This window comes from Procambarus clarkii, chromosome 47, assembly GCF_040958095.1.
Source record: "Procambarus clarkii isolate CNS0578487 chromosome 47, FALCON_Pclarkii_2.0, whole genome shotgun sequence".
In the NCBI taxonomy this organism is placed as follows: Eukaryota; Metazoa; Arthropoda; class Malacostraca; order Decapoda; family Cambaridae; genus Procambarus; species Procambarus clarkii.
This window is the reverse complement of record NC_091196.1, coordinates 32,395,994-32,422,727: the sequence shown is the minus strand read 5'-3', so window position 1 is coordinate 32,422,727 and position 26,734 is coordinate 32,395,994. Positions and strand designations below refer to the sequence as shown.

The following is a 26,734-nucleotide window of genomic DNA, read 5'->3' as shown; positions in this document are numbered from 1 at the left end:
GAATACATGCCCGTGGTCGGGCTGGTCGACCTGGTATGGTTTTAATCTGACCCCATATCTTGCCAAGACTACTATGTTCATTTAGAGTTTGACACCACTCAAACCATCTTGCCTCCATTACCTCTCTAGAAACTCGTCTTGCTTCAGATATCACCGCTCTTAGCAGAGTTCTTCCTTCTGGTGTGGGGTTTCTCTTTAGATGTTTTCTGAAGATGTTGGCTCTGTGGTTTTGTTCTTTAACTTCATTACTATAGAACCAATAGTTCTATCATTTTGTGTTTCCTGTGATAATGATTGGAATAGCTTTGTTTGCAGCAGCTGCAATGGCTTCCTGCAGATTGGTCTCGTGTATGTTCAAATCCTCAGGTGGCGTGTATGTTGCATACCATTTTTCAAGTTCCTCTTGGTATATATTCCAATTGGCCTTTCTTAAATGCCACCCAGGCTGTGCAGGTGGTGTAGGAGGTCGTTCTATGTTTAGTGTTGTGACAGTAGCATAGTGGTCACTGGTGATCACCGGGTCTGCCTCCCACTTCGACTGATGATTGAGTGATGTTGAGATTAATGTAAGATCAAGGGAACCTCCTAGAATGTGAGTGAGCTCCCCAGTGTTGAGAAATGTAATTTCAGATACTTTTCGCAGAGTTGCAGCTAAATGGCGCCCATATGCATTGACTGGCCCAGTCGCACCTAATTCATCATGATGAGCAAATGAACAAATCCACAAGGGCCGTGACGAGGGTTTGAACCTACGTCTGAGATCATCCCAGACGCTGCCTTAATCGACTGTGCTATGACATGATTAAAAGAATTGCAACCAGAATTCTTTTAACCATGTCGTAGCACAGTCGATTAAGGCAGCGTCTGGGATGCTCTCGGACGTAGGTTCGAATCCTCGTCACGGCCCTTGTGGATTTGTTCATTTGACGCATCACGCTATTGCGATTTCTGTGTGTCCTGATGATGAGCAGTAATTATATTTTCCTGCGTGGCCAAGGCAAGCACTGCCTCTGCTTCTAGTTTACGTCTAGGGGGCTTGTAAATGTTGTATATGAGAAGCTCAATATTAGCCATATTCACTGTTACTGCTAATTCCTCTACTCCATCCCCACATGAAACTGGGTCTATTTTCTTGCTGGGTATGGTGTTCTTGACTAGGGTCATTAACCCTCTTTGTCTCCCCTGTTCATATGGTATAACATAATGCTGATATCCAGCTAATCTGAAGGATTTCGTGGCTGGGAAAAGTTTCTTCCAAAACGATTATATCTGTTTTCGTGCTGATTGCAGCCTCCTGAAGTGTGTGGGTTTTTATTTCCAAGACCTTGTATGTTCCACTGCAGTATTCGTAATGGCCAGACGACGGTTTTGGTTGGTGTTGCCTGTTCTAGTAGAACTCCTCTTCGGAATCGACCTCAATATTCTCCACCTCGCAAGTCGTGTCGCTGCAAATCGGACTGCACTGATTGCTCGTGGTCATCCCCGGCATTGTTGGAATCTGTACATAACTGTGGTCCATCACTTTGTTGTTGGTATTGCTGCATGCCGGACTGCATTGATTGATCGTGGCTGTTTTTTGTGTTGTCGGAGTCTGTGCATCTCTGCCATCCAGTATTTCGTTGTTGATGTTGCTGCATATTCGGCTGCATTGATTGTTCATGCCTGCCTCTTGTGTTGTTGGAACCTGTGCATCACTGCTGTTCAATACGTATTTGTTGGTGTTGTTGCATATCAGACTGCATTGGCTGTTGGTGTCTGTCTCTTGTGTGGTAAGATTCTGATGATCTTGAGTGGTCGCTGCTTCTGGCAGTTGCTGTTGTGAATGTTGATGTTCTGGTGTCTTGACTACCCGACTGTTGTTGGTAGTCTGTATGTCCTTGTTGCTTTGTTTGTCCTCTTGTGCTCCGTCTTGTCTCAGACTGTCTATTTCTTGTGTAACTGTGGTCTGCTGCACGATCTTGTCCAGTATTACACAAGTTATTTCTTGAGTGTGTTGTTGTGAGGCGTTCTGCGTCATCTGTAGGCAATTGATAATGGTCTCTGACATGATCTTCACCATGTTTTTCAGCTGGACCTCTGTAAAAACTGTATATTTGTTGTGTTGATTCCGAAAATGATTGCTTTTTGCTCTCTTACTTTTGCTGTATTTCTGCAGCATTTTTGTGTATTTTCTGATTTGGAATTAATAGATTCGGGAAATTTTGCTCTGTGAGAGTGAGTGTGTGTGTGTGTTGTGGCTGTGCACGAGTGTTCCAGACGTTGGTGTTGGTGTATGTGGTGCTGGTCTGTGTGTTGATCCTGGCCTGAGCTGTCTGCACTTTTTCTCTCCGTGCAGAGCAGGTTGTGCTCCAGGCATGATGTTTACCTCCACAATTTGGATATTTGGCTGTTAACTGTAGTCTGGTTTGCCTTGTGCTTGGCTATACAGTCTTTGGTTGGATGTCTCAGGCTGCACACTCCGCATCTCTCCTGTCCGGTGGCAGCGTGATTGATGGTGGCCGTATTTCTGACACCTGAAGCAGCGCAGGGGTTCCAGGACGTATGGTCTCTGTCGGTATGTTCCCCAATTTCCAAGATTGAATGTTTCTGTCACATGTCCCATGATGGTCACTAGAACCTAACGTGTCGCTGCTTTGTCTACTTTTGTGCGACATCGTTCCGCATTCAGGATTTGCTTGTGTTCTAGTACTGGATCCAGGGGAAAGTCGATTGAGTATCCCAAAAGCACGACTCGTGTGCGACTTTCTGAAGGGTCCAGCTTTTCCAAGCATACAGGTTTCCCTTGAAGGACTCTTACTTTTTCTAAGTAATTTGCAGTCTGTTGGTCTCGTGGTGTTATTATTATTTCTCCTTTCAGGTTGACTATGATGGAAATTTTGAGCTCTGGTTGTTCCTTTTCCATTGCCGTTACTACTCCATATGCTGTAGGAAAGTGGTCTGTCTGCATTATCTTGAATTTTGGAAGGTGTGTAGAGTCTGGCGATGTCTGGTGTGAGACTGGTGGTGTCCCCTCCTGTCTCACACTGTTGTCTTGTGGCTGGGCTGTGGAGAGAGGAACATTGTCTGACACTGGCTGGCGTGTGACTGATGCTGTCCTCTCTAGGTCCATTACGTCTGCTGTCTTCCTGGTAGAAGCAAGTGGTGAAGTCTCGATAGCAGTTTTCTTCGGTGCCTGCTGCACCGCGATCCACCGTCCCTCCTCGTCTGAAAGCTGCCTCCCTTGCCTCTTTCTCTTAGCCGTCCCCATGACTCTCCACGTAGTGAGGACCGATTCACTGTCCTACCTAATGCCTGAGACACTCCTACGCCTGGAGAAATTCATTTCCCTCCAATGGAGGTCGTAGAATGATTCCCACAGGTGGAATCAGGAATACCTAACACCTGAACAAATCCACAAGGGCCGTGACGAGGATTCGAACCTGCGTCCGAGAGCATCCCAGATGCTGCCTTAATCGACTAAGCTAACACCTAAATGAGCTGTTTGGTCTACCTTTCCCTGAAAAGGCTCAGTACACCTTGTAAGGTGACCCCTTGAGGCCCTGCCCGCAGGGTATCACCTCGCCCTTCAGGGTAGGGCTCTAAGTGACCTGGTCAGAGATACGGTCCTCAAGAAAAAAAAAATCGGTCATGGCGTCGAGAGTATGGTACGAGAGTTTGGGTCGCCTGCGTACTGGGTTGCGCAGAATACCAGTCAGCTGGACAGCAGGTAATCAACAACGTTGTTTCTCCTTAAATACCAGACGAAATCGGAATTGTTTCCTTCCAAACACGATAATGTCGGGGTCTTGGAGTACTGATGTATTCTTCCTCACAAACCGCGATGATTTGAGCTGATGGGTGCTCAGAATCGCAAGTCTTTCCGGGAACAATTCGTGTGCGGCCAGCTAGGAATGGCGGCAGTCAGCCACTGTTGTTATGATCTACAGGATGGTCAGCCACTGTTGTTATGATCTACAGGATGGTCAGCCACTGTTGTTATGATCTACAGGATGGTCAGCCACTGTTGTTATGATCTACAGGATGGTCAGCCACTGTTGTTATGATCTACAGGATGGTCAGCCACTGTTGTTATGATCTACAGGATGGTCAGTCACTGTTGTTATGGTCTACAGGATGGTCAGCCACTGTTGTTATGATCTACAGGATGGTCAGCCACTGTTGTTATGGTCTACAGGATGGTCAGCCACTGTTGTTATGATCTACAGGATGGTCAGCCACTGTTGTTATGATCTACAGGATGGTCAGCCACTGTTGTTATGGTCTACAGGATGGTCAGCCACTGTTGTTATGGTCTACAGGATGGTCAGCCACTGTTGTTATGGTCTACAGGATGGTCAGCCACTGTTGTTATGGTCTACAGGATGGTCAGCCACTGTTGTTATGGTCTACAGGATGGTCAGTCACTGTTGTTATGGTCTACAGGATGGTCAGCCACTGTTGTTATGATCTACAGGATGGTCAACCACTGTTGTTGACCAGTTGCAGGTGTAAAACCTTTGAGATAATGGTGCTTAATAGATTACTATCCAGAGTTAAAGAGCACATGTCATCAATGGTTTCATACATGGTAAAAATGTACACAACTGTATCACAACCTTTTTCACTTCTCACAGATAGAAGGCACAAGTACACAACATTTCTTGATTTAATCAAATGCCTTAGATATTGCTAATAGGGAAATGATTTTGTATGAATTAGCAAGAATGGATAGAGGTGGACAATTGTTTCAATGGATACGAGGCTATCTTACCAACCGGAAGTCCTCTGCACTGTTCCAAGGCAAAGTTTTAGTTTCACAAAAGTGAAACTAAATTTATGCATCTAGGCACCCCACAAGGAGGAGTACTAAGTCCTACCTTGTTTAATGTTCTAATTAATGCCTTACTAAAATCAATCCCAATTAGTCCTGCAAACATCACTATTAGCTATGCAGATGACATCCTTGTATATACTAAAACCCACCGCGAAAGAGCTTGTGAGAGCCTTGGTCTTGTAATCAACGCCGCTAAAACTAAAGTATTTAACAGACAAATTGGTAATCACAAAAGTGGACCACAAAAACTAAATATTAATAATATACAATAGACTATGTCTCTTCTTTCAAATACCCTGGTGTGTCTTAGTTCCTTGTACCTTAACTACCGTCAAAAAGTTACATCAACAATGTAGAGACAGACTCAAGGCTCTCTAGAGCTGTAGTGGGATACAACTCTAAACACGGTGTTAATATTAAGAATAACAAAAATGATGTACTTAGCATGTATAAGGTCTCTAATAGTCTAATAAGGTATCATGTACCAGCATTAGTCCTGCAAAATGGCAAAAGTATTGATAGACTGGAAAAAATGCAAAACGAAGCCCTCCGAATTATACTTGGCTGTCCTATAACTGCCAAAGTTTTCAGTGTAAAAAAAGGTTGTGCATGTGCAGTATATAAAGGGAATGAAATGATCATGTCTAGTACGCAGAGATTGAACGATTGGGCAAGCACGACACAGACTGAGCTAATGGGTATTTATCTAGCACACTGAGTATCTTAAGCTCAATGGTGGTGGAGTGATATTTTTGTGACTCTAAAAGTTCTCTGCAGTCCTTAAATAACCCATCACAATTAACTTCAGATATAGCTTGTAATACTAAACGGAATGGATTTTTTTCCAATTATAATAATTTTTGTATCAAAATTTGCGTGGATCCCATCCATGTTGGAATTGGAAAACATGACTTTGTAGATAGATTGGCCAATAAGGCTTGCAGAAAAGAACACACCGATTATGACTTTGGACTAACTAATGCAATTATTAGAAACATACAAATCAAAGAAATTACTTTAGATTTAAAAGAACTAAGAAAGGCCCAGAGACCTGTAAGCTGCGGTATTAGCAATGACAAGTTTTGTAATAATAGGTATTTGTATGGTCAGCACAGTAACCGGACCAGGCAATATGATGTAGTCATTGCGCGAATTCGCCTTGGCTATAGGCACATCTAGCAGGTTAGTGAGGCTGAGTCACTACCAGAATATTCAGATTGTAAACTCTGTGACAAACCTTTAATGCATTCACTAGAACACTATATTGTTGAATGTGAAACAATATATTTTTTTGACCTCCGGGCCTATTGTACCACCAACTGTGTAACTATTACATTGAATCTGATGTACTGGACGACATCCTAACAATTTATCCAAAATTTGCTTGTCCATTTTAAAGAATGAAGAACAATTTTAATAATTGTATTTTTAAGCTGCATCTCTTATGAACCCATCCCTGCCTTTGTGTGGCAGTGCACAATAGAAAGTTGTATTTTCAAATTCGTAAATTGAAACATATATATACTGTCTAATGTAGTTGATTATATATATATATATATATATATATATATATATATATATATATATATATATATATATATATATATATATATATATATATGTCGTACCTAGTAGCCAGAACTCACTTTTTGGCCTACTATTCAAGGCCCGATTTGCCTAATAAGCCAAGTTTTCATGAATTAATTGTTTTTTGACTACCTAACCTACCTAACCTAACCTAACCTAACTTTTTCGGCTACCTAACCAAACCTAACCTATAAAGATAGGTTAGGTTAGGTTAGGTAGGGTTGGTTAGGTTCGGTCATATATCTACGTTAATTTTAACTCCAATAAAAGAAAATTGACCTCATACATAATGAAATGGGTAGCTTTATCATTTCATAAAAAAAAAATTAGAAAAAATATATTAATTCAGGAAAACTTGGCTTATTAGGCAAATCGGGCCTTGAATAGTAGGCCAAAAAGTGAGTTCTGGCTACTAGGTACGACATATATATATATATATATATATATATATATATGTTGTACCTAGTAGCCAGAACGTCGTACTCGGCCTGCTATGCAAGGCCCGATTTGCCTAATAAGCCAAGTTTTCCTGAATTAATATATTTTCTCTATTTTTTTCTTATGAAATGATAAAGCTACCCATGTCATTATGTATGAGGACAATTTTTTTTATTGGAGTTAAAATTAACATAGATATATGACCGAACCTAACCAACCCTACCTAACCTAACCTAACCTATCTATATAGGTTAGGTTAGGTTAGGTAGCCGAAAAAGTTAGGTTAGGTTAGGTTAGGTAGGTTAGGTAGTCGAAAAACAATTAATTAATGAAAACTTGGCTTATTAGGCAAATCGGGCCTTGCATGATAGGCTGAGAAGTGCGTTCTGGCTACTAGGTACGACATATATATATATATAAATATATATATGTCGTACCTAGTAGCCAGAACGCACTTCTCAGCCTACTATGCAAGGCCCAATTTGCCTAATAAGCCAAGTTTTCATGAATTAATTGTTTTTCGACTACCTAACCTACCTAACCTAACCTAACCTAACTTTTTCGGCTACCTAACCTAACCTATAAAGATAGGTTAGGTTAGGTTAGGTAGGGTTGGTTAGGTTCGGTCATATATCTACGTTAATTTTAACTCCAATAAAAAAAAATTGACCTCATTCATAATGAAATGGGTTGCTTTATCATTTCATAAGAAAAAATTTAGAGAAAATATATTAATTCATGAAAACTTGGCTTATTTGGCAAATCGGGCCTTGCATAGTAGGCCGAGAAGTGCGTTCTGGCTACTAGGTACGACATTATATATATATATATATATATATATAGATGTGTGTTGTACCTAATAGCCAGAACGCACTTCTTGGTCTACTATGCAAGATCCGATTTGCCTTATAAGTCAAGTTTTCCTGAATTTATATATTTTTCTCATTTTTTTCTTATGAAATGATAAAGCTATCCATTTCATTATGTAAGAGTTAATATTTTTAAATAGGAGTTAAAATTAACGTAGATATACGACCGAACCTAACCAGCCCTACCTAACCTAACCTAACCTAACCTAACCTAAGGGGCCTCGTAGCCTGGTGGATAGCACGCAGGATTCGTAATTCTGTGGCGCTGGTTCGATTCCCGCACGAGGCAGAAACAAATGGGCAAAGTTTCTTTCACCCTGAATGCCCCTGTTACCTAGCAGTAAAATAGGTACCTGGGAGTTAGTCAGCTGTCACGGGCTGCTTCCTGGGGGTGGAGGCCTGGTCGAGGACCGGGCCGCGGGGACACTAAAGCCCCGAAATCATCTCAAGATAACCTCAAGATAACCTAACCTATCTTAACCTTAATATAATAATAATAATTCAAATAAACTAATTGGAAACAGTTTATTGAAAATAAAGAAAATCACGTGGCCTATTAGGCAAATCTGGCCTTGCATAGTAAGCCGAGAAGTGCATACTGGCTATTAGGTACTATATATAAATATATATATATATATATATATATATATATATATATATATATATATATATATATATATATATATATATATATATATATATGTTGTACCTAGTAGCCAGAACGTCGTACTCGGCCTGCTATTCAAGGCCCGATTTGCCTAATAAGCCAAGTTTTCCTAAATTAATATATTTTCTCTAATTTTTTTCTTATGAAATGATAAAGCTACCCATATTATGCATGAGGTCAATTTTTTTTATTGGAGTTAAAATTAACGTAGATATATGACCGAACCTAACCAACCCTACCTAACCTAACCTAACCTATCTTTATAGGTTAGGTTAGGTTATGTAGCCGAAAAAGTTAGGTTAGGTTAGGTTAGGTAGGTTAGGTAGTCGAAAAAACATTAATTCATGAAAACTTGGCTTATTAGGCAAATCGGGCCTTGCATAGTAGGCCGAGAAGTGCATTCTGGCTACTAGGTACGACATTTTATATATATATATATATATATATATATATATATATATATATATATATATATATATATATATGCAATTGACGATCACAAAACACTGATCATTTTATGCGGAAAATCCACAGAGAACGTTTCACCTCATTTCATATTTCTCTGTAGATTTTCCGCATATATATATATATATATATATATATATATGTCGTACCTAGTAGCCAGAACTCACTTCTCAGCCTACAATGCAAGGCCTGATTTGCCTAATAAGCCTAGTTTTCATGAATTAATGTTTTTTCGACAACCTAACCTACCTAACCTAACCTAACCTAACGTTTTCGGCTACCTAACCTAACCTAACCTATAAAGATAGGTTAGGTTAGGTTAGGTAGGGTTGGTTAGGTTCGGTCATATATCTACGTTAATTTTAACTCCAATAAAAAAAAATTGACCTCATACATAATGAAATGTGTAGCTTTATCATTTCATAAGAAAAAAATTAGAGAAAATATATTAATTCAGTAAAACTTGGCTTATTAGGCAAATCGGGCCTCGCATAGTAGGCTGAGAAGTGAGTTCTGGCTACTAGGTACGACATATATATATATATATATATATATATATATATATATATATATATATATATATATATATATGTCGTACCTAGTAGCCAGAACGCACTTCTATGCCTACTATTCAAGGCCCGATTTGCCTAATAAGCCAAGTTTTCATGAATTAATTGTTTTTCGACTACCTAACCTACCTAACCTAACCTAACCTAACGTTTTCGGCTACCTAACCTAACCTAACCTATAAAAATAGGTTAGGTTAGGTTAGGTAGGGTTGGTTAGGTTCGGTCATATATCTACATTAATTTTAACTCCAATAAAAAAAAATTGACCTCATACGTAATGAAATGGGTAGCTTTATAATTTCATAAGAAAAAAATTAGAGAAAATATATTAATTCATGAAAACTTGACTTATTAAGCAAATCGGGCCTTGAATAGTAGGCATAGAAGTGCGTTCTGGCTACTAGGTACTACATATATATATATATATATATATATATATATATATATATATATATATATATATATATATATATATATATATATATATATATATATATATGTCGTACCTAGTAGCCAGAATGCACTTCTCAGCCTACTATGCAAGGCCCAATTTGCCTAATAAACCAAGTTTTCATGAATCAATTGTTTTCGGCTACCTAACCTACCTAACCTAACCTAACCTAACTTTTTCGGCTACCTAACCTAACCTAACCTAAAAAGATAGGTTAGGTAAGGTTAGGTAGGGTTGGTTAGGTTCTGTCATATATCTACGTTAATTTTAACTCCAATAAAAAAAATTGACCTCATACGTAATGAAATGGGTAGCTTTATCATTTCATAAGAAAAAAATTAGAGAAAATATATTATTTCAGGAACACTTCGTCCAAGGGAGAATTATAGGAGCTGAACTCGCTCCTGCGACTCTGTTGTCTAACACTGGCTGACCTCCCCCCCACTGGCGTCCCTGGCTCTCTTTGTCCAGATGTCATTAAGTTGTAGAAAGGTCACATTTACTCTATTCTGGTACTGATAATTAAGTTAATTCAAATGAGATGTTTTTATGATGATAAAAGTCCAAAGACTGCTGTATTAACAATAATCCCCAGCAGAATAGCTGGTGAATTTATAGCGCTATGTGGTAATGATAACCCGTTTTCTATTGATGGAAAATTTCACTATAGGCTACATTTTCTATGGGTTAATTTGAGTATACAACAGCAGCAATATTATCTACTTATTGTATTTAATATTAGTAAATGGTGTCGGGTTTTCTAACAACTTGAGAATGGTCCAGGACGGACCGAAACGTCGTCGTCCTTTCACTTTCTAGGGGATATTCTGGTTAGCATTGTAAATGTGTGGCCACGTCTGTGGTAGAAAATAATAAAAAAAAATAAAAATAAAAATAAAATAAAACTTTCTAGTGTGAGGTTTGGTCAACACCAACCTCATCCTTACACTAATAGAACCAACTTGAATTACTCAGATTAGGCAAAATTATAATAAATTTTTACCAATAAAGATGTTAATAATAAAATATGCTGAAATAAATGAATACACCAAGCATTCAAGATAGAATATTTTATATCAATCTTATGATGGGACTAAAGCTGCTGCGTGATAACAAAAACAACATTGTGTCAGTTGAACTGTTAGAACACATACGAAATGGAACCAGCGAGTCTAAATGGATTCAAAGAACAGCCACTCATATTAAAATGATGGGACTACACGATGTATATACAGATGAAAGAGTACAGCACTTCCTTCCACCCTGACAGATAGTACCTTTTGACATCCTGACCCCTGCATACCCCACCAAGAAACTAATCACAAACAACCCTCATGCTCAGCTTGCTGCTAAATTAAGCACCATAGAACACGTTCACAATGATGCTGTACACCTCTCTCTCCTGGCATGAAGCTGTACACCTCTATACCCTGACATGATGCTGTACACCTCTCTCCCCTGGCATGAAGCTGTACACCTCTCTCTCCTGGCATGAAGCTGTACACCTCTCTCCCCTGGCATGAAGCTGTACACCTCTCTCCCCTGACATGAAGCTGTACACCTCTCTCTCCTGGCATGAAGCTGTACACCTCTCTCCCCTGGCATGAAGCTGTACACCTCTCTCCCCTGGCATGAAGCTGTACACCTCTCTCTCCTGGCATGAAGCTGTACACCTCTCTCCCCTGGCATGAAGCTGTACACCTCTCTCCCCTGGCATGAAGCTGTACACCTCTCTCCCCTGGCATGAAGCTGTACACCTCTATCCCCTGGCATGAAGCTGTACACCTCTATCCCCTGGCATGAAGCTGTACACCTCTATCCCCTGGCATGAAGCTGTACACCTCTATCCCCTGGCATGAAGCTGTACACCTCTATCCCCTGGCATGAAGCTGTACACCTCTATCCCCTGGCATGAAGCTGTACACCTCTCTCCCCTGATATGAAGCTGTACACCTCAATCCCCTGGCATGAAGCTGTACACCTCTCTTCCCTGACATGATGCTGTACACCTCTCTCCCCTGACATGAAGCTGTACACCTCAATCCCCTGACATGAAGCTGTGCACCTCTATACCCTGGCATGAAGCTGTACACCTCTCTCCCCTGGCATGAAGCTGTACACCTCTATCTCTTGACATGATGCTGTACACCTCTCTCCCCTGACATGAAGCTGTACACCTCTCTCCCCTGACATGAAGCTGTACACCTCTATACCCTGACATGAAGCTGTACACCTCTGCAGTGTGTCATGAAGCTGTACACCTCTGCAGTGTGTTATGAAGCTGTACACCTCTATACCCTGACATGAAGCTGTCCACCTGTTGGCTCAGCTCAGCCAGCAGTGTTGCCACTGGGGTGTGCATGGTTGGTGTGAAGGTATATAAATAACTGTATAAGTTGCTTTGATATAATTACTTTGATACGAGATTGTTGTTGTATGTCACACTGGGTTTGCTTACCGCAGCTGAGGTGGTCAAGGGATCAGCCCAGCAACTCTAGGCATCAACACGACCGTCTCTGACTTAACATATTCATTTATGACGATCATGTGGGTGCTTGGGCAGACCTGTGGGTGCTTGTTCACACCTGTGGGTGCTTGGTCAGACCTGTGGGTGCTTGGGCAGACCTGTGGGTGCTTGGGCAGACCTGTGGGTGCTTGGTCAGACCTGTGGGTGCTTGGTCAGACCTGTGGGTGCTTGGGCAGACCTGTGGGTGCTTGATCAGACCTGTGGGTGCTTGATCAGACCTGTGGGTGCTTGTTCACACCTGTGGGTGCTTGGTCAGACCTGTGGGTGCTCGGTCAGACCTGTGGGTGCTTGGTCAGACCTGTGGGTGCTTGGGCAGACCTGTGGGTGCTTGGTCAGACCTGTGGGTGCTTGGTCAGACCTGTGGGTGCTTGGTCAGACCTGTGGGTGCTTGGTCAGACCTGTGGGTGCTTGGTCAGACCTGTGGGTGCTTGTTCACACCTGTGGGTGCTCGGTCAGACCTGTTGGTGCTTGGGCAGACCTGTGGGTGCTTGGTCAGACCTGTGGGTGCTTGGGCAGACCTGTGGGTGCTTGTTCACACCTGTGGGTGCTTGGGCAGACCTGTGGGTGCTTGATCAGACCTGTGGGTGCTTGATCAGACCTGTGGGTGCTTGGGCAGACCTGTGGGTGCTTGGTCAGACCTGTGGGTGCTTGGTCAGACCTGTGGGTGCTTGGGCAGACCTGTGGGTGCTTGGTCAGACCTGTGGGTGCTTGGTCAGACCTGTGGGTGCTTGGTCAGACCTGTGGGTGCTTGGTCAGACCTGTGGGTGCTTGGTCAGACCTGTGGGTGCTTGGTCAGACCTGTGGGTGCTTGTTCACACCTGTGGGTGCTTGGTCAGACCTGTGGGTGCTTGGTCAGACCTGTGGGTGCTTGGTCAGACCTGTGGGTGCTTGGTCAGACCTGTGGGTGCTTGGTCAGACCTGTGGGTGCTTGGGCAGACCTGTGGGTGCTTGGTCAGACCTGTGGGTGCTTGGTCAGACCTGTGGGTGCTTGGTCAGACCTGTGGGTGCTTGTTCACACCTGTGGGTGCTCGGTCAGACCTGTTGGTGCTTGGGCAGACCTGTGGGTGCTTGGTCAGACCTGTGGGTGCTTGGGCAGACCTGTGGGTGCTTGTTCACACCTGTGGGTGCTTGGGCAGACCTGTGGGTGCTTGATCAGACCTGTGGGTGCTTGATCAGACCTGTGGGTGCTTGGGCAGACCTGTGGGTGCTTGGTCAGACCTGTGGGTGCTTGGTCAGACCTGTGGGTGCTTGGGCAGACCTGTGGGTGCTTGGTCAGACCTGTGGGTGCTTGGTCAGACCTGTGGGTGCTTGGTCAGACCTGTGGGTGCTTGGTCAGACCTGTGGGTGCTTGGTCAGACCTGTGGGTGCTTGGTCAGACCTGTGGGTGCTTGTTCACACCTGTGGGTGCTTGGTCAGACCTGTGGGTGCTTGGTCAGACCTGTGGGTGCTTGGTCAGACCTGTGGGTGCTTGGTCAGACCTGTGGGTGCTTGGTCAGACCTGTGGGTGCTTGGGCAGACCTGTGGGTGCTTGGTCAGACCTGTGGGTGCTTGGTCAGACCTGTGGGTGCTTGGTCAGACCTGTGGGTGCTTGGTCAGACCTGTGGGTGCTTGGTCAGACCTGTGGGTGCTTGGTCAGACCTGTGGGTGCTTGGTCAGACCTGTGGGTGCTTGGTCAGACCTGTGGGTGCTTGGGCAGACCTGTGGGTGCTTGATCAGACCTGTGGGTGCTTGATCAGACCTGTGGGTGCTTGTTCACACCTGTGGGTGCTTGGTCAGACCTGTGGGTGCTCGGTCAGACCTGTGGGTGCTTGGTCAGACCTGTGGGTGCTTGGGCAGACCTGTGGGTGCTTGGTCAGACCTGTGGGTGCTTGGTCAGACCTGTGGGTGCTTGGTCAGACCTGTGGGTGCTTGGTCAGACCTGTGGGTGCTTGGTCAGACCTGTGGGTGCTTGGTCAGACCTGTGGGTGCTTGTTCACACCTGTGGGTGCTCGGTCAGACCTGTTGGTGCTTGGGCAGACCTGTGGGTGCTTGGTCAGACCTGTGGGTGCTTGGGCAGACCTGTGGGTGCTTGTTCACACCTGTGGGTGCTTGGGCAGACCTGTGGGTGCTTGATCAGACCTGTGGGTGCTTGATCAGACCTGTGGGTGCTTGTTCACACCTGTGGGTGCTTGGTCAGACCTGTGGGTGCTCGGTCAGACCTGTGGGTGCTTGTTCACACCTGTGGGTGCTTGTTCACACCTGTGGGTGCTCGGTCAGGCCTGTGGGTGCTTGTTCACACCTGTGGGTGCTCGGTCAGACCTGTGGGTGCTCGGTCAGACAAACAATTTCTTAAGAATACGTAAATGGATAAAATGCGAGCGGTCTCTTGATCCTTACGAGAATATTCAACCCAAATTTCATCTATACATATCTAACCTACGCTTAAAACAATCCAAACATCCCAAGAAGAGAATATTAAACCAGTAATTTCTTCTAAAATAATGTTGTTTACAAACCTGAGTTTATTCAGGTGACTCTAAAGTTATCCAGTGTATAAACAATGTATCTTGTTGCCTTGACACGGCCGGCCAGCCATCACCAGACCCCCCCACCTGGTGCACCTCACTACCCATCACTGTATTTAAAGCACTCATGACTTGACATAACGACGCCGAAATAAATTCTAAACTTCACATGACGTTTCTTGGTTAGACTGCATGACCTGGAGGTACACCTGAGCACCACACATGACCTAGAGACACACCTGAGCACCACACACATGACCTAGAGACACACCTGAGCATCACACATGACCTGGAGGCACACCTGAGCATCACACATGACCTGGAGACACATCTGAGCACCACACATGACCTAGATACACACCTGAGCACCACACATGACCTAGAGACACACCTGAGCACCACACATGACCTAGAGACACACCTGAGCACCACACATGACCTAGAGACACACCTGAGCATCACACATGACCTAGAGGCACACCTGAGCATCACACATGACCTAGAGGCACACCTGAGCATCACACATGACCTAGAGACACACCTGAGCATCACACATGACCTAGAGACACATCTGAGCATCACACATGACCTAGACACACACCTGAGCACCACACATGACCTGGAGGCACACCTGGGCATCACACATGACCTGGAGACACACCTGAGCATCACACATGACCTGGAGACACACCTGAGCATCACACATGACCTGGAGACACACCTGAGCATCACACATGACCTGGAGACACACCTGAGCATCACACATGACCTAGAGACACACCTGAGCACCACACATGATCTAGATTCTAGAGACACACCTGAACATCGCGCATGACCTAGAGACAAACCTGAGCAACACACATGAACTAGAGACACACCTGAGCATCACACATGACCTAGAGACACACCTGAGCATCACACATGACCACGAGACACACCTGAGCACCACACATGACCTAGAGGCATACCTGAGCACCACACATGACCTAGAGGCACACCTGAGCACCACACATGACCTAGAGGCATACCTGAGCACCGCACATGACCTAGAGGCACACCTGAGCACCACACATGACCTAGAGACACACCTGAGCACCACACATGACCTAGAGACACACCTGAGCATCATCACACGTGACCTAGAGACACACCTGAGCATCACACATGACCTAGAGACACACCTGAGCACCACATATGACCTAGAGACACACCTGAGCACCACACATGACCTAGAGACACACCTGAGCATCATCACACGTGACCTAGAGACACACCTGAGCATCACACATGACCTAGAGACACACCTGAGCACCACACATGACCTAGAGACACACCTGAGCACCACACATGACCTAGAGACACACCTGAGCATCATCACACGTGACCTAGAGACACACCTGAGCATCACACATGACCTAGAGGCACACCTGAGCACCACACATGACCTAGAGACACACCTGAGCACCACACATGACCTAGAGACACACCTGAGCATCATCACACGTGACCTAGAGACACACCTGAGCATCACACATGACCTAGAGACACACCTGAGCACCACATATGACCTAGAGACACACCTGAGCACCACACATGACCTAGAGACACACCTGAGCATCATCACACGTGACCTAGAGACACACCTGAGCATCACACATGACCTAGAGACACACCTGAGCACCACACATGACCTAGAGACACACCTGAGCACCACACATGACCTAGAGACACACCTGAGCATCATCACACGTGACCTAGAGACACACCTGAGCATCACACATGACCTAGAGGCACACCTGAGCACCACACATGACCTAGAGACACACCTGAGCACCACACATGACCTAGAGACACACCTGAGCACCACACATGACCTAGAGACACACCTGAGCATCATCACACGTGACCTAGAGACACACCTGAGCATCACACATGACCTAGAGGCACACCTGAGCATCACACATGACCTAGAGACACACCTGAGCATCACACATGACCTAGAGACACACCTGAGCACCACACACGACCTAGAGGCATACCTGAGCACCACACATGACCTAGAGACACACCTGAACATCACACATGACCAAGAGACACACCTGAGCACCACACATGACCTAGAGACACACCTGAACATCACACATGACCAAGAGACACACCTGAGCATCACACATGATCTAGAGACACACCTGAGCATGATCACATGACCTAGAGACACACCTGAGCACCACACATGACCTAGAGACACACCTGAGCATCACACATGACCTAGAGACACACCTGAGCATCATCACACGTGACCTAGAGACACACCTGAGCATCACACATGACCTAGAGACACACCTGAGCATCACACATGACCTAGAAACACACATGAGCATCATCACACATGACCTAGAGACACACCTGAGCACCACACATGACCTAGAGACACACCTGAGCACCACACATGACCTAGAGACACACCTGAGCATCACACATGACCTAGAGACACACCTGAGCACCACACATGACCTAGAGACACACCTGAGCACCACACATGACCTAGAGACACACCTGAGCACCACACATGACCTAGAGACACATCTGAGCATCACACATGACCTAGAGACACACCTGAGTACCACACATGACCTAGAGACACACCTGAGCACCACACATGAACTAGAGACACACCTGAGTACCACACATGACCTAGAGACACCACGAGCACTATATAGTGCTCTGTGCCCTTAACGCGCCCCTGCTCGCAAGTGTTGAGAAATGCAGGAAGTTAAAGATGGCCGCCTGCACCTTGCCTTGAGCTCTGCCTTAGACCCTCGGGGCCTCACCCTAGAGTACCCTCGGGGCCTCACCTAGAGTACCCTCGGGTTCCTCACCCTAGAGTACCCTCGGGGCCTCACCCTAGAGTACCCTCGGGGCCTCACCTAGAGTACCCTCGGGGCCCTCACCCTAGAGTACCCTCGGGGCCTTACCCTAGAGTACCCTCGGGGCCTCTCCCTAGAGTACCCTCGGGGCCTCACCCTAGAGTACCCTCGGGGCCCTCACCCTAGAGTACCCTCGGGGCCTTACCCTAGAGTACCCTCGGGGCCTCACCCTAGAGTACCCTCGGGGCCTTACCCTAGAGTACCCTCGGGGCCTCTCCCTAGAGTACCCTCGGGGCCTCACCTAGAGTACCCTCGGGGCCTTACCCTAGAGTACCCTCGGGGCCTCACCCTAGAGTACCCTCGGGGCCCTCACCCTAGAGTACCCTCGGGGCCCTCACCCTAGAGTACCCTCGGGGCCTCTCCCTAGAGTACCCTCGGGGCCCTCACCCTAGAGTACCCTCGGGGCCTCACCCTAGAGTACCCTCGGGGCCTCACCCTAGAGTACCCTCCGGGCCTCACCCTAGAGTACCCTCGGGGCCTCACCCTAGAGTACCCTCGGGGCCTCACCCTAGAGTACCCTCGGGGCCTCACCCTAGTGTACCCTCGGGGCCTCACCCTAGAGTACCCTCGGGGCCTCACCCTAGTGTACCCTCGGGGCCTCACCCTAGAGTACCCTCGGGGCCTCACCCTAGAGTACCCTCGGAGCCTCACCCTAGAGTACCCTCGGAGCCTCACCCTAGAGTACCCTCGGAGCCTCACCCTAGAGTACCCTCCGGCCTGTGTACTCATTAATTGGAGCTGAATAAACAATAAATATTAGAGTGATGATAATTATAACACGAACAATATTGATAACAATAATCACATGTAATTGAAACCAGTTGTAACTCAGAAAATTGATAACTGAGAAAATTGATAATTAATAACAAAGAAAAGTGAGAACACGGAAAACTGAAAAAAAATAATAACTGAGAGCAATGATAAATGAGAGGAATTACAACAGAGAAGAGTGATAACTGAGCACATTAAAACTGATCAGAATAATTACTGAGAATAATAAAAGAGAGCAATGATAACTAAAAACAGTGATAACTGCGATGAATGATAAATGAGGGCAACGATAACTGAGAACAATAATAACAAAGCAATGTAACTGATAATGGTAATTTAGAACAATGATAACTGACATCAATTATAAGTGAGAGCAACTGAGGACATTGATAAACTGAGAACATTAGACAAACAATGATAACTAAGATTATTGATAAATGAGAATAATGGTAACTGAGCACAATAATAACATAGTACAATAATAACTGAAAACTATACATGACAGCGCAATGATAACATAGCAGTAATAACTAAGAACAATTATTAACTGTGAACAATGATAACTGAGAACAATAATAAGTGGAAACAGTCTTAACGAAGTAATGTCATTTTGTGAAAGAGAAAACATGCACTCCCTTGAACATTATATTGTAGAAGATCCTATATTGACTGACTTTCGCCCTCCTGGGTTGAGGTATGCTGAACTCTGTAACTACTATATGAATACTTTAACTCTTGATTATATACTAGTCTTGTACTTAAGATTGACTATGTAATGCATCAGTTATACAATGTATGTGATGTAACTATAACCTGAGCTTGTGGAAGCATCTTAATCACCTTCAGTGGTTAAGCGCTTAATAACACACTAGTTTATATAGCAGCTATCTTACTCTGTCAAAGTAGGAGAGACATAAATATCTATGTGTATATAAATATATGTATGTATGCGTATACAGGATATGTGTAAGCTAGACTGAATAGCATTTCAACATTTGTAAATAAACATTAATGTACTATGTAAAATTTCTGAGAGTCTAGCCCTAGCTTCGGTAGGGGAAGGACGTGGTGAATCGGCGCTCTGGATGTTGGTGGTGTTTACCAATTTGGCCGGTTGAGGGCGGGTGTGTCTCTGCCTGCCTGGTGCGCCCCCTGTTGTTGTCGCCTCTCCTAAAGAGGTGGTGGCGTCGCAGGGTGATCGTCCTGCTCCGACTTGTGTCCCTGGGGTTCTTCAGACTGCCTGCTGCTCGATTCCCCTGTCTTCCAGTTCGTCCTCTGCTGCGTCTGACCCTGTCCCTGCACCCTCGCCGTCTGTTCCGGCTGTGCTGGGTGATGGGGTGGATCCGGCGCTTCCTCCTGTGCCTGGCCTGGTGCCCCATGTGGTTGAGGATGCTGCCGTTCTGCGACGTGCATCGGTTCGCCCGGCTTGTGTTGCGCGTGTCTCGGAGTCTGCCTCCGGGTCGGATGATGTACGGCCCGAGCCTAAGCGTTCCCGGCGTTCGTCTTCAGCATGGACAGATGTTGGCGACTTCGTCGCTTGTGAATCTGCCGGCGACGGAGGGGTGGCTCCGGTTATGTTGCGTACTACGGTGACGGCAGAGGTGCATTTGCCTGAGGATGCCCGTGCCAGTGTTTCGGCCTCCACTGCAGATATGGTGACTGAGGTTCCTGCTTCGGGTGCGTCGCCTGCATCGGATGGCTCCGGTTCTTCATGGGGGTGGTTCCCCCTGCCGAGGTTCGCGGTGAGCGGGGTGGCCTGGTGATGGTGTTGAAAAAGACTGCTCGTTCTGGGGGTTCTGTAACCCCTTCCTCGGCCCCGTTTCATCGGCTGCGGTCTCGACGCCTCTTCTTTCTCCGGCCGTCTCTTCAGTGTCTCCTGCGGTCTCGGTGGAGTTGCCATCTCGTCGATTGTCCCCTGCTCCTGTGCGTACGGCGACGCGGCCGTCTCGGCAGCCCTCGTACGCTTCAGCGGTGTCGTCTGCTACCTCGAAGGACGTGGGTTGCGCTCCCCAGCCTCGTTAGCGACTTGCGTCAGTGAGCTTAAGGAGTGGCCGTTTCCACCTGATCTGGTGGTTCCCGAGTTTATGAAGGGCCCGCGGCGGCAGGGGGATTGTCCCCCTTCCGAGAGGGAATATATGATTTGGGAGGCCTACAAGCGACGGTATCCCTGGGCTGCGGAGACGTATGGTCTTGTCTCTGAGGAATGTGTTCCTCACTCGTGATTCCTTTGTGTGTTGTGGGTTGTTTCCATTAGTGTGCATGGGTGTGGGGTGCGGGTCGGGTGTGTGTGAGTGGGTGGGTGGGGCGGGTTTGTTTCCCGGTTCCTGCGTGCTCCGGTTTGGGGTTGTGGGTTTTTTGTGTGGCTTGTGTGCATGTGTCCGGTTCCTGTGCGGTCCGGGGTTTGGTTTGTGTGTGTCATGTTCTTATGTTATGCTTTGTGGTTTTATGGTTGTATGATGCTGTTTGTGCGCTTGTTTGTGTGGTGTTGAGTGCCCTTCAGGCTGTTGGCGTGACCTGGTCTGGGTTTATGCTTTTTGTCGAGTTTTGCCGTTGAGCTTTTCCTTTTGTTTATTGTATAATTATGTTGTTGTATTGTTAGTTATTTATTATTTACTTTTTTGTTTTTATGTTGGTGCCTCTGCGTGTGTGTGCGGTGCTGGCAGCCTTGTTCTGTATGTTTCAGGTTTTGGTGTGTTATTTCTGTTTTGTATTCTGCTGTTTCACTTAATTATTGTATTCTGTTTGTAATTATTGTTTGTTTTGTGATCGGTCCTTCCGGCCGGCGTTATTGTGTTTAGTACTTTTGTTCCTTAGTTTTGCCCGTTTGTGCTTTGACTTTTTGTTCTGTTTTATGATGTAACTGTTTCCTTTTATTGTACTTATAAGCATGCTTGCATGTAAAAATAAAAAAAAATGTAAAATTTCACATCATTTATTTACTATGCACCCCATACCCATCCCGTTGGCGGTAGTGGCAAGGGTTACAGAGGCACATGATTGGGTCCAGGAGCTGAATCCCATAGTTCTTTAGCTAAGCAAGTGGCAATCTTGTGAGGCTAGTTTTCTTATATCAGACACCACGAATACTGTTTATGTAGTAAGTTTTATAATAAATACTGTTTATATTTAATATTTGTGCCTGCAGAATCGAGCTATTAGCTCTTGGACCCCACCTTTCTAACTAAATATCTTTTCCCCCTATTATGATGCCTATACATATAATTCTAAAACACACACACATCCCCAGGAAGCAGCCCGTAACAGCTGTCTAACTCCTAGGTACCCATTTACTGCTATGTAAATAGGTGCATCAGATGAAAGAAACTCTGCCCACTTGTTTCTGCCTCGACCGGGAATCGAACCCGGGCCCTTGGGACTACGACTCCGGAGCACTATCAACTCAGCCGCGAGATCTCTACACACCTCTTGTTATGCATGTACACAAATACACACTTGTGTACTTTAGTATTTATGTCCGTACGTTAGATTAGCATTTTAAAAGCACTACAATCACCTTCTGTGGTTGATTGTTCAACAATCACTGAACTATATGTTTAACAGATCTCTCACCCTGTCCATGGAGGACAGAAGAAAATATATGTTTTCTGGTTAGCATTGTAAATGTGTGGCCACGTCTGTGGTAAAAACAATAAATAACGAAGCAATGATAACTGAGAACAATGATAAACTAATTTTTTTTTTATCTAAGAACAATAATACCCGAGATCAACGATGAGAATAATGATAACTGAGAATAAGGAAAACTGAGAATGATGATAACTGACAACAATGATCAGAACAATGATGACTGAGAACAATAATAACTGAGAATAATAATAACTGATAACAATAATAACAGAAAATTATAACTCAGAGCAATGGTAACAAATGAAAACATAACCGAAAGCAATGATAACTGATAATAATAACTGAGAACAATGATAACAATAAACTATGTTAATTGACAATGATAGGTGAGAACAAAAATAACAAAGCTCACTGATAATTTAGAACACTGATAACTGAGAAGAGTGGCAATTACAAGTAATGATAACTGAGAACTTAGAACAATGATAGCTATGAATGATTACTGGCATCTATGGGCACTGATACATGAGAACAATGATAAATAAGAATGATAACTGGGGAATAATGGTAACCCAGAAGATAACTGGAAATAATCGTAACCCATAACTGAGAACAGAAATAAATAACTCATGATAACTGAGACTAATGATAGCTTAGAATACTTATAACTGAGAACAATAATAACTGAGAAGAATGATAACTGAATAGAATGATAAGTGATAACTGAGAACAAAAATAATTGAGACTAAGGATAACTTAAAAAAAGTGATAGCAGAATATTGATAACTGAGATAATGATAACAGATTAATAACCGAGAACAATGATAACTGAAAATAATTATTACAACAACATCGCACAGACTATAAACACTGACGGATCACTCAATATAGCTACAGGGAGGAAAGGAAGTGCTGTTCCATCAAGCAGATGGAAGCACAATTGAAATGAATATACGAGTTAGTAACTGGTCCTCCACCTTGTAAGCTGAACTGGTAGCACTCAACATTATTGACAACACTGAAGTAGACAGCATTAATTATCTCTGACTCCCTTTCCTCACTACTAGCAATAAACAGTTTACAATCAAGTAATAATGCGCATGTCTCCGAAGTCAGACATAGGGGGGGCCTCGTAGCCTGGTGGATAGCGCGCAGGACTCGTGATTCTGTGGCGCGGGTTCGATTCCCGCACGAGGTAGAAACAAATGGGCAAAGTTTCTTTCACCCTGAATGCCCCTGTTACCTAGCAGTAAATAGGTACCTGGGAGTTAGTCAGCTGTCACGGGCTGCTTCCTGGGGGTGGAGGCCTGGTCGAGGACCGGGCCGCGGGGACACTAAAGCCCCGAAATCATCTCAAGATAACCTCAAGATAGATATATAAGAATACTTAATAAGAGGGTAAATAACAAAATGTTGAGGATTCCTTCTCACATTGGCCTGCAGGAACATGATAAAGATGACGCCCTTGCAAAGGTTACTGTAAATAAAGACGATGTTGAACGGAATCTTGAGTTAACAAGTAGGTCCCTTAAAAGTGTCATTAGACGAGAACCCTTGGATGAATTTGAAGAAAGCAGAACAGTGCAAATAGGAACTTGCAGGTCCATTGTTTATCACAATGAAATGTGAACCTTTGAAAGAAAAAGTAGCCGCAAAGCAAGGTAACCCTCCCCAGGGGCCATAGATTTCCCAATTGAAGAATTCCACATATGATCGGGATTCCTTCCTTGCTCCTAACTAATTCAATGGCTGTCCTGAATCTCTGTATTAGTTCCTCACTCCTAACTCGCCCAACATAAGCTTACCCTTCCATTTATCTTTCTTTCTCTTTTCTTTTCTTTCTCTCCTCTCTCTCCTTTTCTGTTCTTTGTTTTTTCTTTTATGTTCCCTTACTATCCTCTTCTTATTCGTATTACTATCTCCTCTCATTCGATGGTTTTAATAGGAGCTGCCTCGTAATGGCCAATAGACCCTCTGCAGTTTTTATTCCTACTACTATTCACTCTACTACATCTTACTTTGCTCCTCACCGCTCTTGCCTATTTATTGCCTGCATCTACTTCCTCATCATGCACTAAAATAGAAGCGATAAATAAACAGGGAAAAAGGAGAAATCCACTCCTCCATTTTAAACTTAGACCCAAATATCACAGGAAAAAGGTTATCATGTATAACCAAAATCAATTACGGGCTCACCATAGCCCGTGCTACATGGACACTTCGTCCTGAGTAGCTAAATCTGAAACAATAACATTGCTATCATAGTGAACTAAACGCATTATACATAGACAATGGCCTGGCCCCCATCATAGCCACTAGCGTAAATCTCACTGCCTCCTCTACCACTCCGGAGACTACCACCAGGACGACCATGCGGTCAACTTCAACACCGACTCCAGAACCGCCCATGACCCGGGCGACACAGAGGTAATTCCTTCTCCAGCTCCCAACACTCCTACCAGCTGCCGCGCTAGCAGACGTGCTGTCTACAAACGATAACAGCACCACCAGCGCTCCTGAAATAGCTACAACCACCAACCAACGACACCTAAGCCTACCTAAGGCTGCGAGGCGAAAGACAAAAACGCCCACTACGGAGGTTACGGACTCCTCAGACGAGGAAATCATAGTAGGAGCTCCACCGCCGCATCACAAGTACGACACCTACACGGTTCAAGACTTCCTCATGGAGGCCACGTCACCAAACTCCAACGACAGCACTCAGCCAAAGTCGCAGGCAAAGAAAAAACGGAAAACCTAGAGGTCCACACTAATCCCACCAGCTCCATAACTGGTATAGCCAGCCCCCCAGGCTGAAAACCATCATGAAGACCCCCATCCATCGCCAAATCTCTAGTATCAGCAATGATACATGATAATAGCTCCAAAAAGCCTCCACTTACGGGCTCACCATAGCCCGTGCCACTGGAACTTATAGTTCTGAGTAGCGAATCTTAAACAACAACAACATTCCTCATCACAATCAACTTGAGAATGGTCCAGGACGGACCGAAACGTCGTCGTCCCTTCACCTTCTAGTGTGTGGTCTGGTCAACAGGGTTGTTGATTTGTTAAACCAATTACCACGTAACGTGTTGGAGGTGGGGTTCTTTGTTTGTTTCAAACGTGGTTGGACATGTACATGAGTGGGATTGAGTGGTTTTAAATAGGAGCTGCCTGGTATGGGCCAATAGGCCTTCTGCAGTTACCTATATTCTTATCTTATGTTCTTTTTACCTCATTTCTCCATATCAACTCCCATACCACTATCTACTAACTGTTTAAGCCCAAAAAAAACCTACAACAGGTTCCATCGAGCTGGCAACAACCCCAGCCCTAGATAGTTGCACCCCATCCCGAGTATACGTTATATGTACCTTCATTGCGGTTATGCCACGTCTTTTATATGTGGAAGCCTGGCAGTAGGGTACTGACCATTTGAATACAGAAACAAAGATTAAATTAAATCAGGGAACGTAGCCTCATGTTTCAAGACGTCATTTCCTTCGCCTGTGTTGGGCGCAGGTCAGAGCCCTGATGATCACAGGAATTGCTGGATAACCAGGTGTCCGAGGTAGATAGACACCTGCCACTCCTTGACAACTGCCGCTCTACCTCCCGCTCTCTGGGGACAGAAACATAAGAATAAAGGTAACTGCAGAAGGCCTATAGGCCCATACGAGGCAATTCCTATTTATATCCACCCAATCTCATTCATATATAGGTTTAACCTATGCTTGAAACAATCATCATAAGAATAATGGTAACTGCAGAAGGTCTATTAGCCCATACGAGGCAGCTCTTATTTATAACTACTCAATCCCACTCATATCAAACATATCAAACCCACGTTTGAAACAGTCGAGGGACCCCACCTGCACCACGTTATGCAGTAATTGGTTCCACAAATCAAAAACCCTGTTGCCGAACCAGTATTTACCCAGGTTTTTCCTAAATCAAAACTTATCCAATTCATAACCATTGTATCGTGTTTTGTCTTGAGTTGCTACTTGCAACATACTACCAATAACCCCCTTGTTATGCCCATTCATCCACTTGTGCACCTCTATCATGTCACCCCTAATTCTTCGCCTTTCTAGAGAATGTAATTTAAACTTTGTCAATCTTTCCTCATAGGACAGGTTTCTAATTTGGGGGATTAACCTTGTTATCCTACGCTGGACTCGTTCTAGTGAATTTATATCCATTCTATAATACGGCGAACAAAACTGAACTGCATAATCTAAATTGGGCCTAACCAGAGCAAGATATAGCTGAAGAACAACACCAGGCGTCTTGTTACTAACGCTTCGATTAATAAATCCCAGTGTCCTATTTACCTTATTACGAACATTTATGCATTGATTTTTTGGTTTTAAATTCTTACTAATCTTAACTCCCAGAGCCCTTTCACAATCCGACTTCACAATCTCAACACCATCTAGCTCGTATCTTGTAACTCTATCATCATTACCTAACCTCAAAACCTTACATTTGTCAGCATTAAACTGCACCTGCCAATCTTTTGGCCATTTCAAACCCCTATTTAGATCGTCTT

The 26,734-nt window shown here is 44.6% G+C and overlaps 1 protein-coding gene across 1 annotated transcript; it reads left to right on the top strand.

Annotated features, from left to right (window-relative positions):
* Positions 1-3,627: 3,627 nt before the first annotated feature.
* On the top strand, positions 3,628-17,097 carry LOC138350914 (uncharacterized). Its single transcript, XM_069302375.1, has 3 exons — positions 3,628-3,706; positions 5,622-5,866; positions 15,694-17,097. The coding sequence occupies exons 1-3, from the start codon at positions 3,628-3,630 to the stop codon at positions 17,095-17,097; spliced, it is 1,728 nt and encodes a 575-aa protein (XP_069158476.1).
* The last annotated feature ends 9,637 nt before the right edge of the window (positions 17,098-26,734 follow it).

Excerpts from the sequence above, each read along its gene's own strand:
- LOC138350914 (XM_069302375.1), top strand. The coding sequence starts at position 3,628 with ATGGCGTCGAGAGTATGGTACGAGAGTTTGGGTCGCCTGCGTACTGGG. Across the intron at positions 3,707-5,621 it reads ACCAGTCAGCTGGACAGCAG|ATATAGCTTGTAATACTAAA; the intron begins GTAATCAACAAC and ends AATTAACTTCAG. Across the intron at positions 5,867-15,693 it reads TAAGAAAGGCCCAGAGACCT|ATTCTAGAGACACACCTGAA; the intron begins GTAAGCTGCGGT and ends CACATGATCTAG.